This window comes from Hippocampus bargibanti, linkage group LG01, assembly GCF_051943395.1.
Source record: "Hippocampus bargibanti isolate YZ-2025 linkage group LG01, ASM5194339v1, whole genome shotgun sequence".
In the NCBI taxonomy this organism is placed as follows: Eukaryota; Metazoa; Chordata; class Actinopteri; order Syngnathiformes; family Syngnathidae; genus Hippocampus; species Hippocampus bargibanti.
Window position 1 is genome coordinate 36,865,868 of NC_142734.1, and position 18,187 is coordinate 36,884,054.

The following is an 18,187-nucleotide window of genomic DNA, read 5'->3' on the forward strand; positions in this document are numbered from 1 at the left end:
AATAATAATAATAATAATAATAATACGTCTGTAAACTCTCAGTCGTACAGGAGTGGTCCATCGATGAAAAGGTTTCTTCAGCCGTCATCTGTACAAATTTGAAGGTGTCGGACGATTCGCTTCTTATCCAAAAAACTTGGAGTATACTTGGAGTTAATAATAATAATAATAATAATAATAATAATAATAATACATTTCACGCAAAGCCCAAATGACGACGACGGCAAAGTTTTCTTTTATTCCCCGTTGGACATATTATTCTCACGGGACAACTGTAGTTTTCTATAATGTCTATCATTTTACATTTACTTAACAATATATATTTTTTAATTAAAACAAATGTTAAAAAAGTTAACAGTTACTCAAGAGTGGGTGAGCAAGTATTTGTCCAGTTTTAATACGTACATACTGCCACGTACAATATTGCACAACACTGCCATCTTCTGTTCAGTAGCCGTACGCCTAATCAAAATGTCACTTGGTCATGAAATTGTCCATATCAAAAGCCGTTTCAATTGACTTCGGACGGAAGGTAGACAATACCCTGAACTGGTCGCCAGGTACATATGGAGACCATTCACACCCACGTGCACTGTGTTGGAACCGGTCCCACATAGCCCGCACACAAGTACACCGTTAGCCACTCTTCTGCAAATTCTCCCGGGCCCAAATAGTGTGTGTGTTCCCTAAGTATGATGACGCTACAGTTTAAAGCCGCCATTTTTGTCCTGATCAACAATTCAGATTGCTCAGAAGTGATCTGACGGCATAGTTAGCTAGCTGGCTAGCTAGCTAGCTATATATTTGCTATCTATTAAGCTATCTGTAAGCTCGCTAGCTATTAGGTATCTATTAGCTAGCTAGATAACTTTCTTTCTATTTGACTTATTCAGGGTTGAGTGAATGCTGGCACATGTGGCTGCCGCTGCTCACCCACAGAAAAACTTATCCTGTGACTTGAGAGTTTTGAAAGGCGCTTATAAATTAAATGTATGATTATTTTTCTTATGTGTTTTCTTTCTTATGTATTTTTAAATGTGCCTCACTGTTCTGGAGTTCAGCATTCCCAGCGTAGCTTCGGCCTCCCTCGGTGAAGCGTCTTATATCGTCAGCCTCGTAACCAAGGTTATTTTTTTGCCGTCAACATCTCATCAACTGGCCTACCTCTTTTAAAACAGACACTATCCTTAGTTAATCCAATCATTCAATTCGAGGTACCAAATGAAATTATTAATACGTAGAAGAATATCCGAGTGTGGTTGTGATTATTTAAAGGTGACGATATTCTCACGCTTGGATTGGATTCCTACAATTTGTCAGCGTCGCATCCCCAAAACACACATTCCTTGAAGAACTTGGGCTCACCAAACTGGGGGGTCAAGGGTCACCGACATGGTGAAAGGGCCACTACGTTGGTAGTGTGTGAGTGTTTTGGCATGAATGTTCATACAGAAATAAATGCCGACCTTTGATGTCTTTGACAGCTCTTGTATTCAATATCATAGATATTTATTTTTGCACGATCGTGAAATTAGAAATGTCCAACTTGTGAAGCCGAGAGCCATCATTAAAAGTCAACGAGACTTGAAACGCAGACAAATTCTTTGTTCTTAAGTCTTCACCCGTTTGCCGCTACACGGAAAGGCTGCATCTCTGGGAAGACCTCTGGTCCATGTTGTCTGCGTGCGTGAAGTAAGGCTTCTTTCAATCATCCGAGCCCCGAGTGTCGGAGGGCCCGACGGGAAAGAGCGCGTCGCTCTCCAGGGAGAGATCGCTCCCCAGGTCCTTCACACGACCGCGCAGCATGAAGTGCGTCCTTCTCTGCAGGATTCTGCGCTGCTCCTGCTTGAGCTCCACGTAGGAGCGCGAGAAGGTGTGGAAGATGGACGTGACGGGGAAAGCCATTAGGAGGATGCCGCTCAAGATGCTGCTCAAGGCCACCACCTGACCCGGAACGCTGCGCGGCACCATGTCGCCGTAGCCCACCGTGGTCATGGTGATGACCGCCCACCAGTACGTGGCGGGGATGCTGGTGAACTCCTGCGTCGCCGCCGCTTCGTTCTCAATCAGGTAGAGCAGCGGGGAATAGAGCGCGATGGCCACGCACAGGAAGAGCAGGAGCAGGCCGAACTCGCGCGTGCAGCGCCGGGCGGTCAGCCCCAGCGTCTGCAGGCCCAGGGAATGGCGAGCCAGACGCATCACGTAAAAAATGCGCAGAGCTCGTAGCACGCGCAGCGCCAGGCCCACTTTGTCCAGGTAGCTGCCGCCCGAGCCGGGGCGCCGCTCGCCCTCCGACGCGGAGTCCACCAGCAGCGTGACGTAGTAGGGCAGGATGGCCAGCACGTCAATCACATTCAGGGGTTGTCTCAGGAAGGTCAGCTTGGAGCGCTCTTGGATGAAACGCAGGGAGAACTCCAGGGAGAACCAGGCCACGCACACCGTCTCCACGATAAAGATGTTGTAGCACATCTGGGAACACGTGCCCTGTTCGACGATACAAGTCGCGACAGTTGCTTAGTAACCAGGAGGGATACCGCGTTGTGAAAGTTGCAATGGTGAGGCTTCATCAACTCTTCTGTTGCAATAAAAACAAAAGAGGAATCATTTTACGGGGTAACTAACATGACAAACTATCATACAGACGATATCCAAAAAAATCCATACGCCCTCTTGAAATGGCAGATTAAAAAAAAGGCACCTTAATGAATTAAAAACTATTTGAACCATTTACACGACCTACAAATGATTTTTTTTCTTCGAAAATGGTTGCACTTCAGAATGAGCCAATCATATTCAAAGTCATGCATCCACTTTTAAATGAAATGTATTATTATTAATAGTAGTATTATTACTGTATCTGAATCACACTAAATAGAAGTCGGCTTGTCTTAACCTTTCTGGCCTGCAGGTGTCGTTGTAATTCCATTTTGGTAGACTTTTCTTTTCGCCTACACTTTTGTTGTCTTGATTGTGACACCCAAAATAGACGTTATGTATCAGTTAAATAAAGACAATATTTTTTCACAATGTTATGAATAATTTTGGTGACTGTTGGTCTTTCTTCTAAACAAGAATCTACATAAAACAATATTTATCCTGGTGTCTACCACCAAATATCTCCACACAGTCCTTCATGCTCACATTTTCAATTATGGCCTATTTATTCACTTTAAACCATGGGTGTCAAAGTCATTTTTTTTTGCCGCAGGCTACATTGTAGTTAGGGTTTCCTCTCGAGGGCCGTTATGTATTTGGGGGAGCCATTAGAATGTTTCATCCCTTCCATATATTACATCCAGAATGCACAACAAATTGATTAATAACTAGTTTTCAAATCTGATGACTGTTATTGTGTTTTAGACATGATCATTGGAAATGTTGGTTCGGACTTTAGCAAGCATCGTGGAATTGCACAACTTTGATTTGCTTTCGTGGGCCGAATAAAATGATGTGGCGGTCCAGATTTGGCCCCCGGGCCTTGACTTTGACACCCGTGCTTTAAACCAACCTGAGTGAGGCAAGCGGGAGGAAGATATAAGTGCTAGAAGGAAAATCCCCACACAAAAATGGGGAGAACGTGCAAATTCCAGAGAAGAAGACCAGAACCCAGAGCTGAACCCTGAAACCTGGACCACTGAAGCAGATACGCTAACCAGGATAGCGCCGTGTCGCCCAGTTTTTCAACAGAAAAAATAAACAGACAACCCTCAAGAAAATGACCAAGTGGGAGCCAACCTCAAAACATTGAGGCAGATAGAGCTTAACAGATGAACAACTAATATCTTATGTCAGAAGCAGAACTAATATCAGGGCCCCGCCTCCAGAGGGGGTTGTCTGGGTGAAGGAAAATGATATCCATTCAACTTATACATGTTTTGTTTTTCCAGTCGTGCATGGTTTGTCTGGTTCCTCACCGCAGACTTGGACACACAGACCCCCTCGGCTACGATAAGGCGAACCGGAAGGGCTAAAAGCGTCCTCTGAAAGTGACTGATGTGGAGGATACTCACCGCCTCCTCCTCTTGCCTGAGGGCAGGCATGGTGCTGATGGAGAGATTGACGGCGGTGATGGTGACGAACAACACAGACAAACAAGCAAAGATTTTCCCGGGGAGTCCCGAATGGGGTCTCTCCACCATGTCCCTCAGCTTGGTCATGAAGCAGCTCGCGCAGGACCGGGCGGTGCCAACGCCGCCGTCCGAATCGCACAAATCCTGCAGGAGATCCTCCTCCTCCTCCGCAGCTCGCTCCATGGCCTCAAACTCTTCCAGACGTTGCAGCAGGCGTCGGCGACAGCACCACTCCAGGCTCTCCTCGGGGACCCCCCAGTACAGCAGCTCCTCCCTGAAGGAAAGGGCACACATTTCCCGCAGGGAGCGAAGCTTGCCGGCCCTCAGGAAGGTCAGGATGGTGCGGAAAGCGCAGGGATTGCGGTCAAAGAAGAACTCGTTGTGCCTAACGTCGTAGTCGTCGCAAATGCTCATGATCTCATCGAAGCTGGTGCACAGGTGCAGCTGGCCCAGGCGGGACAAGGGAAAGTCCTCCAGAGTGGTCCAAGGCAGCTGGTAGCGCAACCCGCCCACATTGATAATGGCGTGGACGTTGCGGTTGTTCCACAGCGATGCGGGGTCGCGGCTGGGGGAAAGCGAGGGGACGGGCTGCGCTCTCTTGTAGAAAGCCCCCTTGAGAGCGTCGCGCTCCCGCAAGGGCGGAGGGTCGAAGGAGATCTCGGAGGCGCTGCTCAGGGCGCTGTAGTCGTAGTCAGAACCGTCACCTGCCAGCAGGGTCATGTTTAGTGGCCTGCCGGCATGCCTGAGCCGCCGCCGCCCTGTCAAAGGACATCGACAGACTCATCGTTCGTGACTCTTGTTTGAAGAACCGCTTCTCCAACTTGACTTCTTCACTTTGTACCATAGTACATAAACAACGGAATCAGTGGTTAAATGTTTAGATGACATCACTATCCTTTGTTTGGATCAATTAACTCACCGCTATTCCCGAATTTAATCAGGAATTGAATATATAACGTGGAGCGCCATTCCCAAATGTGTTCTTTTTTTGGGGGGGCCTTTTGTTCAGCCGCCCTCACTTGCACCCCAAAGATTCATTCAAGAGAAACTGTTAACCTCACTTGTATTGATTTTTTTTTACACAAATATACATTTGGTTGACTGAAAACTCTTTGTCTTCACCCACATCCTGTACATTCAGTTCAGTGAAAACAAAGCCATTGCGTTGTGAGGGGAACAGACAAAGAAGAACATTCAGTACTGCATGAAGGGCTTCCGCCTGAGCAAATGAAATCAACTGCAGTCATTTCATTGGATTGTCAGTAATTAAAATGTCAGCGCTCGGATCTGCTTATAGAAACAATTGTGCTGTTTCCACAACGAGCTGTGAGCTTCTTAGACTGAAATGTGAGGAAGTGAATGCTTATTAGACACCTGCGTGCGTCCTCACACTCTGATTACTGTCGCAAGAATGTTCCACCCGCGGAGATCACCCGTCTCTAAAAAGGACATTTCAAAAGCTTGGAAAAGCTATTCGGAGTACAAAAAAAAATGGTGTTCGCAAGGCAAGAGTCCTTTCAGAGAGGATATAATATTTAAAACAACGCAGTGTGTTAAAACATAGAAAAACAGAGTTTTAGCATGTGAAATTTGGATGGGAGTGAAGTCATGCAATTTCTTTCTGAGTTTGTCTCCGAGTCGTGGATCTGCATTTGGCTCACTTGTATGCTCGTGGCAACAAAGAGGCAGAAACATATTGATCACGGCCTTGTTATTCTCGCCATGTCTGTTGCTCACGACACTTCTTGTTTTGGGATGTCATCTGAAACTGGAACTCAGGTTAAATGACCATCCCAACCACACCAACCTCCACTTCCCGTTGCCTTAACAGCTCACTGTCCTCTAATGGATTCGAAAAGGAAGTTGCTTTGAGAAAGTTGAGAGCTGACCGTCTTTCTCCCTTTAAAGGACAACCGACACCATTTTTTTGTTTCCGAACTGACATCAGAAAAACGTTTGATAGCCTCTAAAATACCCAAAACACGCAGGATGATATTTTTAGTCAAATGAGAAACACCAATAAAAAGAACTTCAAGTGTCCAAAAACGCCATCAAAATGAACCCGGAAGTGTCCAATTTCAGAAGGTGCCGCCCCCTTGTTGGTGACGTCACTATTGGTCACACACTGCCTTGCTCCAGAATCAAAACAATGGCTTCAGATTCGGAGATGATGCTTTCTTGTTACTCATCCAGTTATGAATATGATTCCAATAGTTCTGAAGAGGAAAACATAAATATTAGCAATTGATGAAAGGAGTCCTCCCATATCAATTCGAGCCGTCAAGACAGCATGTAGTGTCCCAGAAAATGCACAAGATGGCACCCAAGCTCCGTTGGAAATGAGCTGATGTTTAATGTTGTGAAGTTTAATGTTGGTTATGTTTTTATTTGAAAACACAGCACTCACTCACTCACTCACTCACTCACTCACTCACTCACTCACTCACTCACTCACTCACTCATCGGTGCTCAGGCTTCATCTTGAGACCCCCTCCCCCAAACACACAACCCCCCACGCCGTTTCATGATCCCCTTATCCTTGGGTAACCAGTAAACTAGAGTGGACCCCAGCTGAGCTGAATGAGCCAGACTCCACCCTGGGTTAGACGCCAGTCAAACAACAATTGACACTGGGGTTCGCAACCATGTCCGTCAACAGAAATTAATCCCACACCAGATGTATCTCATGTGTTTGAGATGTGAATCTCAGTGACCCGGTGAAGTCTATCTTAACACATAGCCTATCTGTGTCAAAAATATTGTTTACATTTTGAAGTGCCTCGAACATTTATGAATAAAGATCGACAAGATTAGATAAATTGTACCTTTTTTTAGTGTGTGTGTGTGTGTGTGTGTGTGTGTGTGTGTGTGTGTGTGTGTGTGTGTGTGTGTGTGTGTGTGTGTGTGTGTGTGTGTGTGTGTGTGTGTGTGTAATACTTGATGCAGCCCAGAGACACTCAATCCTTATCTGTTGTGCCTCTCACATACTGTAAGTTGAGTTTGAGAGCTCTGCTCGACAGAGGACATTTCACATGCGACAACACCGAGGAATAGTGCTTTTTAATTTTATCTTTTGAAAAAGGGAATCAGACAACGACTATTAGCTGTTAAAACTGGAACAAGTCATTACTTGGTCCTATTATAGGCGTAATTACCTACAGGAGGGAGAGCAAATGATCTATTGGGTGTCATCTATCTTTGCTTCAAACTTTGAGAGGCGTGTGTGGGGTGGAGGACACATCTTTGATTTGTCTCTGCTGTGACAAAACAAGTCGTTTTCCAGACAGCTTCGCAGACTTAAAATAGTGGACACATGCCATCCAAAAAAATAGGCGTCGGTTGTCCTTTAAAGGATAACCGACGTCACTTTTTTCAGAAAAACGTTTTATAGCATCTAAAATACCCGAAACACGCAATATGATATTTTTATTCAGATGCAAAACACCAATAAAAATGACTTCAAGTGTCCAAAATCTGCAAAAAATTGAGCTGCAAATTTTCAGAAAGTCCCGCCCCCAGTTCGTGACGTCACGCCAAGACGTCTTGCCTTGCTGGAGAATCAAAAAAATGGCTTCAGATTCGGAGAACATGCTTTCTTGTTACACATCCAGTTATGAATATGATTCAAATAGTTCTGAAGAGGAAAGCATACATGTTTGCAATCGATTCAAGAATTTATTCCGTGCCATTTTGAGGCATCATTGGGGGGGAAATGTCTCACCCAAAAAGAGGCGGAAAATGGCCACCAAGCTCCTGTGAGGAATGAATCAGCCCGTTTCCACAGGCTGAAAAATTCCTTACATGGAGCTTGGACACTCTCTTCTGGCTTTTTCTGGTGCAACATGAGGTTTTCAAACCAAACACGCATTGACGTGATGGAAGGACTGCTACAATGTGTCCTTTTTTCGGCGTTCCTTCAGTGACGTCACGTACGGACTCGTCACCAACTCAAAAAGAAGACTTTCGAAATATTCAGCACGAGTTTTATTTTTATGAATTGCAGTGAAATGATTGATTTCACTCCATTTTTCAGTGTGCAATTAGATGTTCTACTGAAGTATAAACTCAGTACAATTTCACAATGAAGTATTTCTGACACGGACAAATCACAGCAAAACACAATCGTATTAAAGAGCTAAGGGAGGAGTACAAAGACGTCAAGCTTGTCGGCAAATGGCTGAGCATCATGACCGAAATGAGATGCGGGTTCAAGTGTTAGCTAGGCGTGTGTGCGCACTACATCTAACATGCAATGGCTGTCATTTGGAAATGGCATTCCAGATGCCGCGAAAAAAAAACAAAAAACAATCAGTTTTCCATCTCAGGGCAGCCTCCTTGTTGCCCCGAGAGGAGCAGGCGTGGACCAAAAAGTCAAATCAGATCAACTTTGGGCTGCAAGAGCAAACCATGTGACACAAGAATATGTGGCTGAGAGTGAAGACCAGTCCCACTCAAACAAAACAAATATCCCCAAAAAATAATAATAATAACAAAGAAAGAAAGAAAAACATCCTCACCCTGCTCTTGATTCCAAGCCGCTGTTTATCAGCAAAGAGATGAGGAGAAGTGAAGCTGGAAGGATGTTGCTTGACAATGATGAGCAACAGGCTTTCTTTCTTTCTTTCTTTCTTTCTTTCTTTCTTCCACTCTCTCCTCCAGCTACCTCCTTCCCTTCAGCTTCCTCCTCTTCCTCACACTCTCTCTCGCGATCTCCAACGCTGACATCAGAAGTGGGATGGGCCATTCAAAGCGCAAGCTTTTGGAGAGAAATCCATGGCAACCGCCTTCCTCCAGAGCAAAAGCTCTTTCCGCTTCACCTTTGAAATAAGAATAATCAGACGCTTTTAATTGTAGCTTCACACAAACTGAATCCCACTCACCAAGTGGTGCAATTTCCATCCAAACCTCTGCTCCCTTGTCTGTGTAAGCTCTCAGTCGTACAGGAATGGTCCATCGATGAAAAGGTTTCTTCAGCCGTCATCTGGACTTCTTTCAAGGTGTCGGACGTTTCGCTTCTTATCCAAGAAGCTTCGTCAGCAAAATAAAGTCTCACTGGTCATCTCGGCCCTGTACATATCCTTATTGTCCAGACGTGACGCTGCCGGACCGTGATTGTTCCCTGCTCTCAGTTTGGAGGGAGCAGAGGACTAATCCCTGCGGCTCCACTGGTTGCTTCTATTGTCCTGACTGACGACCAACCTGATTGCCCAATTTGCCCTGGTATCACCTCATCAGCATAACCTAGCCTATGTTGCCTAAGCAGTCTATTGTACGAGCGATCCAAATAGAACGTCGCCACACCATTAAGGTTAAGGGAAGGATTTTGCTGTTTTAACCATTCAAACCATCTTTTTAATAGATGGTTTGAAAGGTGAGTAAAAAAAGCTATTTTCATAAAACAGCAAAATATTTCCCTCAACCGTATATTAATGTTGCATTTCAATGCTTTGAGGTTCCTTCCTGTGAATTATTTTAGCTCACACTGAAGATAAAAAATACAATTAAATCGGGGGGCACCGTATTATACACAAGTACAAGGGGAAAAAAAATGCTTTCAAGGTTGATTTTTTATGGTATCCGTTGGGTGTTTCCAATCATTTCTTTAAGTGTTGAATTTTTTTTTCTCTTTTCTTTAATTTCAAGAGTAATTCTGTACTTTGAATAACATTTTAATAATAATACTACTACTAATAATAATAATAAAATAATGGGGCCTGAAGCAAGCGTTTTATTAAGCAATAAAAAAATATGACAATACAGTGGGTCACTATAGATAACATTTTAGCATTCAAGCATCCTATTGATATTTTATGATGCTTAAAATATAATGTATTATTATTATTTTGTGACAAAGAGATTTGACACTGAGCAAATACACTGTATATTTTTTGAAACTTTTTTTTTAATTGTTAATGCAGCATAACATTTATCAGATTGGGATATTTGTATCCATTAATATCCAGCCTGAGTTGAAATACGCCTGTTAGCGAGTATGCAAAGTACAGTATAATGGAAGCAAATCAGAGTGTGTGTGTGTGTGTGTGTGTGTGTGTGTGTGTGTGTGTGTGTGTGTGTGTGTGTCCTCTAAAGGCCTATTATGAAAAAGTGCAATCAAAACTACACTATATTAAATGAGCTAAAAGCAAGGATGTGAGTGCTGGCCCAAGTGTTAAGTTGTTTCTGTTGAAGCAGCGCACATCCAAAGCAGAGTGCTACAACATCTCGTCATGTACTATCAAACCATTACCAGACACAAGAGCAATAAAACAGAAAGAGCAAATGAATCCCAAAATCCAAATATAAGTACAGGAAGTGCATCTGTCTTAATTCCGTTTCCTGGAATGAGCGTGTTAACATTGTTTCCGGAAATGCTCCCACGCATAAGTCATCTTGACTTGTGAGCCTCGTGTAAAACATAACATCGATTTCTGTCATTGCTAGCTTGTGTCGCTTCTTTGACATTTTGACATTTGCACTGCTCATGCGGTGGACCAAGAGGGACAACAATGCAGCTGCCCACTTTGCGAGTGAACACAAAGAAACACAATGAATATTACACGTGGGAGGCATTTTGTTGAAAATGAAATGACCGCAGCGCGAGTGAAAACAACAACACATTTATGAGTGCGCAGTGAACATCTGTTGCGGCCTTATGTTGCCCTTCTGCTGAGTGAAATGGAAGTCTCTGTGGAGGGGTTTGGGCATTTGCAAGACAAGTTAGACAAAACATTTGAACTCTGCAGGATTTGCTACTGTGTGGGAGGAGGATGAGATCACCGCATTGTCTCAGTCACGATCCCGTAGTGCACAGGTGTCAAAGTCAAGGCCCGGGGGCTAAATCTGGCCCGCCACATCATTTTATTCGGTCCGCAAAAGAAAATCTAACCTGTGAAATTTCCATGAAGCTTGCTAAAGTCCAAACCAAAATTTGAATCTCAAACAACAAAATCATCAAAACAAAATGGTCGAAAATAGCAAACTAAATTGTCGGATGTAAACCACAATAACGGTCATTTTTTACTTCAAATTTAAAAACTGGTTATAAATTTGTTATGCACTCTATATGTAATATGTGGAGCTGGTTAAACATTCTAATAGCTTCCCCAAATTCATAAGAAAGTACAATGGGGCCCACGGCAAAAAAAATGAGTTTGACACCCTTGCAGGGGGAAAAAAAAAGTTTCCTCTGCCGAGAGAAGCCAAACGGCAGAAAAGTGCTAATTTGGGATATGAGGTACACCCGAGAGTGATTACAGGTACCAATAAATTGCAGGGTACATATTGGATACACACACAATTTATTTCATTTAGTTGAGGAAGCGTCATGTTTTCGGTTGCTAAATATCCATCAAGCACCTCATCAGATTACATCTCACGTGTCCTCCGATAGTAACTAAAAAGACAAAACACGCATTTTTTTCCTTTACGATGAAAATATTGCGTGAATACAGAAAGCAAAGCAGAAGAAAGAAAATATAGTTGGCATGGTAATGTCACTTCTGGTGGATTGGCAGCTTTGCCGTCACTCGTTCACATGTCGCGAGTTCACATGACTCCGAACCACAAATAGCTTCAAGGTCTGAGCCCGGTGAGCGCTTTATCAAATAAAGCCTCATGATGGCTGTGGATTTACCACCATGATTGTCTTGTCGTTTTCAAAACACCTGGCAGATTTTTTTTTTCCTGTCTAGCTCTCAAGGACAACCGACATCACTTTTTTGTTTCCTAACAAACATCAGAAAAACGTTTTATAGCATCTAAAATGCCCAAAACACACAGTTTGATATTTTTAGTCAAATGCAAAACACCAATAAAAATGACTTCAAGTGTCCAAAAACGACTTCAAAATGAAACCGGAAATGGCCAGTTTCAGAAGGTCCCGCCCCCTTGTTCATGCTGGAGAGGAAAACATAAATGTTTGCAATCGATTAAAGGAGTCCTCCCATATCAATTCGAGCCGTTAAGGACAGCGTGTAGCGTCCCAGAAAATGCGCAAGATGGCTCCCAAGCTCAGTTGGAAATGGGCTGATTTGTCTGCTGGGAATTTGTGTCATCTAGTATCAAATAGTAGTCTTGGTGCCTTGTAATGAGGCCGGCCTTCCCGTGAAACAGACGATACGCGATGATTGTCATTATTAGAGATGCGTTACAGGAACAATGTCCCGAGCTGCGATTGGAATGAATGAAGGAGCTATTTGAAAAATGGCAGCATGAACAACTCTGACAGCACGGGAAGCCTTGCTGCTGAGTTTATTCAGTGCGGAAACAAGCTTCCAGTAACAGATTATTTGAATAGATTATCATTTTCATCACCATTTTAATCACTGATGAGCTTGATCATACACTTGGGAATGAGAATGCGGAAAAAGGGGGGAAAAGTGCTATTTATTCACCTACAAGCTTACTGAAATCACTCGGGTGAATATTAATGTGCGCCATTGGCACTGAAATAGGGAGCTTTGGTGACAGATGGCTCACACTTTCATACTTTTTTTTCCTCAAAGACAATATGGAGCTTTAGTAAATGCTAATGAGGGCAGTTTGGCAGGGCCGTAGTCGTGCTCTTGCAAATGATCCACACAAAAAATATTTGCCAGTGTCACAAAAAGAGTCTGTTGAGGTATGGCTCACCTGTACACGGGGGATTTTTTTGCCCCCCATGTAATAAATTACTGGCATCCGACATAAAAGCTTGGCCAAAACAATTAAACGTGCGGATCAAATCTCTGAAGATGGAGGACACTGATTCGCTGTGGCAACCCCTTGGAGGGAAAAGAAGATGTGATATCTTGCTGTCTAATGTTACGTGAAGCAAAAAAAACATGATCTGAACATTGATACTCAAGTCGTGGTTATGTTTACACTATACTCATCCCCAGCTATAATGCTAACATATCTTGCTAACAAGTCACTCGGAAAATTGTAAATGTGGCAAACGGAAAGTGGCCATCAGATAAACAAGTGGTCTTGCTTGATGTGCAGAATGGATGAAAGTAGTCTTGCAATCTAATTCCAGACATGAAAGCAGTAATGGCACTCGTTTGCTCCTCTGAGACGTCTCCCCAGTTGTCAAATGCAAGCGTGTAATTTGGTTTGGCATACATGAGCAGTGAGGGCAAAGCAGCCCACCTTTGACCTCAGTTACGTCACGCCCCTTTTCAAAATCTACGCAATTGACAACGTCAGCTTCTGCGTGCCACCTTGAGTCGGATACATGCATTTATTTTCCTTTGTAAGAGATTGTTAGCATACATTTAAGAAGCAAATTGCAATATTAAAAGATTCACCAAGGATTGACAAGAAAATGATTTTCTTATGCTTTTTAAAGCTAATGTGTTAATCCCCTTTTAAAAACAACTTATTAAAAGACTATGACATATTAGCCACTGACACAGGCGTTTTTTTTTAATGACCATATATTTCATGATTCATTCCCCACGTGGGTTTGATCATTTTTAAAATTTGTTGACCAATATAAGCTCTCAAAAAGCAATCTTAATGGCTCAACAAACATGACATTTTGCAGTGGAGGGCAGGAGGTCAATGAATAACGTTGCTTATGAAAATGGAAAGAAAATCATATTTATAAATAAAATATTGAACAATTAATGTAATAGTCTAGGGAGCTCTATTTGCTAACAGTAAACAAATATAGATATTTTTTCCAAGCAAACTTTGTAAGTCATCTTGCAATTTCCATTTCTATTACCATAATTTCCAGTGTAAAATGTGGGATTTTTCATCAATGGCCAACTCACCCAGGCCGAGTTTGAACAACTGTGTACGTTCTTCAGCGGCAGCTCTCCACTGAACAGACAAACAAATCATCATTTTGCACATTCACTCTCCAGTCAGTGGTAAAACTATGCTAGCGGGAGCACTTATGTAAACTCAAGAACTTTGACCCCAGCGTTGGTGGGGACCGGAGAAGTGTTACTTGTGGTGGGTGGCGCTTGTTGTCTGTTTATGAGCTGCCATCACCAAGAGAGTTGAGGAGCAAATACATTAATACAAAAATACATTAAATGTCCAGCATAGTTTGGGATATTTATCGGGAATTTGCTGCACGAGTTATTCACCTTATTTCATTTCATGTAATCATTACGGAGCTGCAAGGCCAGATGAAAGAAAAACAAAACAAACACCCAGAAAAGGCAGAAGATGGCGCCAAAGCTCCTTTGGAAATGGGCTGATTTGTCTGCTAGGAATTTGTGTCAGCGAATATCAAATAGTAGTCTTGGTGCAACACACAACCATTCACCATCACATTATTTATGTGTTTTCCTTCTAATTTTGCCATCAACACAAAGTTTTCAGACCAAACAAAGTACCGCAAAATTCATTGTGTGTCGCTTTCTCGGTCAAGGGCGTTCCTTCCGTGACGTCACGTCAGGAATCGTCACCAGCTCAAAAACAAGACTTCCTGAATATTCAGCGCCAGTCTTAAAAGGTAAAATATAGCTATATGCGGTGGAATCTTTGTAAACTACGCTCAGTAGAAGTCATTTAAAGCGATTTTACAAATTATGGATACAACTTGTCCGGAGGCGTCGGTTGTCCTTTAAGTAAAACACTGAACGAGGGCATATAAAACACAGACGCTCTCACCGTCGTAAAATAAATTCACACCTACTGTAGTACGACAACATATATCCTTGGGTCTTCAGTCAGGCATTAGTGCAGCTGCTGGCGCGTAATTTAGTAATTACGCGTCCTCCTGAGAAGAGGGATTTGCTCCCCGCCCACATTCTACGTAACCAATCATAAGCGAGCTCAGCGGATCGGGGCCTGAACTCATTGGCGACATTTCAGCATTGCCGGGCACTGATTGGTCAGTCTTGGAGTCCGTAGTTTAAACATCCAGCCCTCGTAACCTCTAAAATGATGTATTTGTGCGCGTGCTAATGCGTGACGTACAATACGCAGCCAATCGCAAGCGAGCCCGCAATACAAAATCTATTTTATAATTAATCTCTGTCGGAACATTTTCGACATACTGTACCAGCAAAAATCTTCTCTGTACCATTGTTCGTAACACGAATGCTCGTAAGGCAGGGAGCGTCTGGTTTTATCTTAATTTGTGATCATTGAGTGTCGTGCTTATTAAAAGAACGATGATTAGCTCCACACTAGATGATGTCATGACTGTCGATACCACTCTCGAGGAAAACAAAACGATGTAAAACTGGCGTAGCCATCGAGAAGTAAAAACCTCAGTTGGTCCACCAGTATGATTGGCTGGGGTCACTATGGCAACAGGGGAGATGCTATTTTAAATATAGGCACTTGCAAAGGCAGTGAATCATTCACACGGGTTTTCCTTCAAAGTTGCTGTTTTTAATTTCAATCGGTGTTACAGTCAATCTGCTGCTGTACCATCAACTGCAACGTCGGCTTTCTTTGTATGCTGACAACAACGATCAGCAGTTTGCACAGTAAAACTCAAAGTGGCAGGAACAAATACTCCAATCAATATCCTGTTTTCTGTCTGAACGAGATAAAACCAAAGCATTTGCTCCGTTTGATTTCTTCAGCAACAAAAGCAATGTTGGAAATTGCGCGTCATACATTTTGCAAAGACCATATACGATTCAATAGATGATTTAGGTATTCTTTAGCAAAGACCTGTGTCAAATTGTTTACTTTTTCTTTTTTTTTTGCACCAACTGGATTTGCATCCCATTGATGATACGTTTTTTAACCAACTCTGATTCTTTCTTTTTAATGAAGGCATCCGGTGTTTTTTTTTTCTGCAGGTGTTTGTCTCCCCCTTCAGTTCGACAAGTCATACTGCTATTTAATAGCGATTGCGTGTGAAGCTTACCTTCAAGCCAACACGTTCCCAAAAGGAAATGATCACTTAGTATAGAATGACACGGGGTCATTAGTAGGGTCCAACTGGTACAGGGAGACTTGAAGTCACACAGAAAAGCGCATCAGTGGACATCCTCTAAAAAAATAATGGGCATAAGGATTCATTAAAATGTTTTTCAAAGTGCACTATAGTAATCCCTCGTTTTTCGCGGTGAATAGGGACCAGGACAACCCGCAATGGACAAAAATCTGCGACATCAGAAAAACGTTTGATAGCATCTAAAATACCCAAAACACACAGCCTGATATTTTTAGTCAAATGCAAAACACCAATTAAAATGACTTCAAATGTCCCAAAACTACTTCAAAATGACCTCAGAAAGTTTCAGTTTCAGAAGGCTCCGCCCCCTTGTTCGTGACGTCACTCCAAGACGTCTTGCCTTGCTCTCGAATCAAAACAATGGCTTCAGATTCGGGGAAGATGCTTTCTTGTTACTCATCAAGTTATGAATATGATTCAAATAGTTCTGAAGAGGAAAGCATAAATGTTTGCAATCGATTAAAGAAGTCCTTCCGTGTCACTTTAAGGCGTCTGGAATCTAATGTAGCATCCCAGAAAATGCACAAGATGGCGCCAAAGCTCCGTTTGGAATGGGCTGATTTGTCTGCTGGGAATTTGTGTTTGCGAATATCAAATAGTTGTCTTGGTACAACACACAATGATTCACCATTGCGTTATTTATGTGTTTTCCTTCTAATTTGGCCATCAACACGAAGTTTTCAGACCAAACAAAGTACCGCAAAATGCATTGTGTGTCGCTTTCTCGGTCAGGGGCCGTCCCTCCATGACGTCACGTAGGGGATCGTCATCAACTCGAAAAAAAGGCTTCCTGAATATTCAGCGCGAGTCTTAAAAGGTCAAATCTAGCTATATGCGGTGGAATCTGTAAAATACGCTCAGTAGAAGTCAATTGAAGTGATTTTACAAATTATGGACACAACTTGTGTCGGTTGTCCTTTAAGTTGATGGCTATATTACGGAAAATGCAAAATGACGTCACCAACTGTGCATAGTGACGCTTGTCTTGAAATTCTGTCTTTGACAACTATTGAAAGTGGGACAAATGGAACGCAAGGCTCATTTTGTATTGCATTCAAGTGTGTTTTCTGCATGGACCTCACAGCCAGTGAAGCATTGAGCGTTGAAAGGCCACGCGAGTCATGATCGTGTGTGTGTGTGTGTGTGTGTGTGTGTGTGTGTGTGTGTGTGTGTGTGTGTGTGTGTGTGTGTGTGTGTGTGTGTGTTCAAGACAACTCATGTATGCGGCGAGACCCACGTGCCGTCTTTTCAAGGGCGCTGACATCATAGACCAGAGTTTTTGGACACAAGGTTCATTCACAAAGAACGCACCAAACAAGCTGTCTCCACGGCAACCGTTGCCCCGAGCCTACCCGACACTTCCGCCTTCGCTGTGTGAGGCAGGGATGAAACGTGTGGCACAGTATTAACTAGCATTCACTTTAAAGGACAACCGACGCCTCCGGACAAGTTGTGGCCATAATTTGTAAAATGGCTTCAAATGACTTCGACTGAGCGTATTTGACAAAGATTCCACCGCATATTAAAGCTATATTTTACCTTTTAAGACTCGCGCTGAATATTCAGGAAGGCTTGTTTTTAAGTTGGTGAATATTCCTGATGTGATGTCACGTCAGGAACGCCACTGACCGAGAAAGCGACACACAATGCATTTTACGCTACTTTGTTTGCTCTGAAAACTTTGTGTTGATGGCCAAATTAGAAGGAAAACACAAAAATAATCCAATGGTGAATCGTTGTGCATTGCACCAAGACTACTATTTGATATTCGCTGACACAAATTCCCAGCAGACAAATCAACCCATTTCCAACGGAGCTTTGGCGCCATCTTCTGCATTTTCTGGGACGCTACACATCATTCAAAATGACCCGGAAGAACTTCTTTAATCGATTGCAAACATTTATGCTTTCCTCTTCAGAATTATTTGAATCATATTCATAACTGGATGAGTAACAAGAAAGTATATTCTCCGAATCTGAAGCCATTGTTTTGGTTCTTGAGCAAGGTAAGACGTCCTGGCGTGACATCACGAACAAGGGGGCGGGACCTTCTGAAACTGGCCATTTCCAGTTTCATTTTGAAGTCATTTTGGGACACTTTAACTCAATTTTATTGGTGTTTTGCATTTGACTAAAAATATCGTGTTTTGGGTATTTTAGATGCGTTTTTCTGATGTCAGTTCGGAAACAAAAAAGTGGTGTC

General features: G+C 42.9%; 1 protein-coding gene across 2 annotated transcripts; it reads right to left on the reverse strand.

Moving 5' to 3' along the window:
- Positions 1–265: 265 nt before the first annotated feature.
- kcng1 (potassium voltage-gated channel, subfamily G, member 1) lies at positions 266–13,861 on the reverse strand. Of its 2 annotated transcripts, XM_089014876.1 has the most exons (4): positions 13,829–13,861; positions 8,588–12,832; positions 4,011–4,828; positions 266–2,484 (listed from the first exon to the last, which is right to left on the reverse strand). In XM_089014876.1, the coding sequence occupies exons 3-4, from the start codon at positions 4,788–4,790 to the stop codon at positions 1,705–1,707; spliced, it is 1,560 nt and encodes a 519-aa protein (XP_088871002.1). In that variant the 5' UTR covers positions 4,791–4,828; positions 8,588–12,832; positions 13,829–13,861; the 3' UTR covers positions 266–1,704. The 2 variants fall into 2 exon arrangements, with proteins under 2 accessions (XP_088871002.1, XP_088870994.1); XM_089014868.1 differs by lacking the exon at positions 13,829–13,861 and having other exon boundaries at positions 8,588–13,812.
- Positions 13,862–18,187: the final 4,326 nt, after the last annotated feature.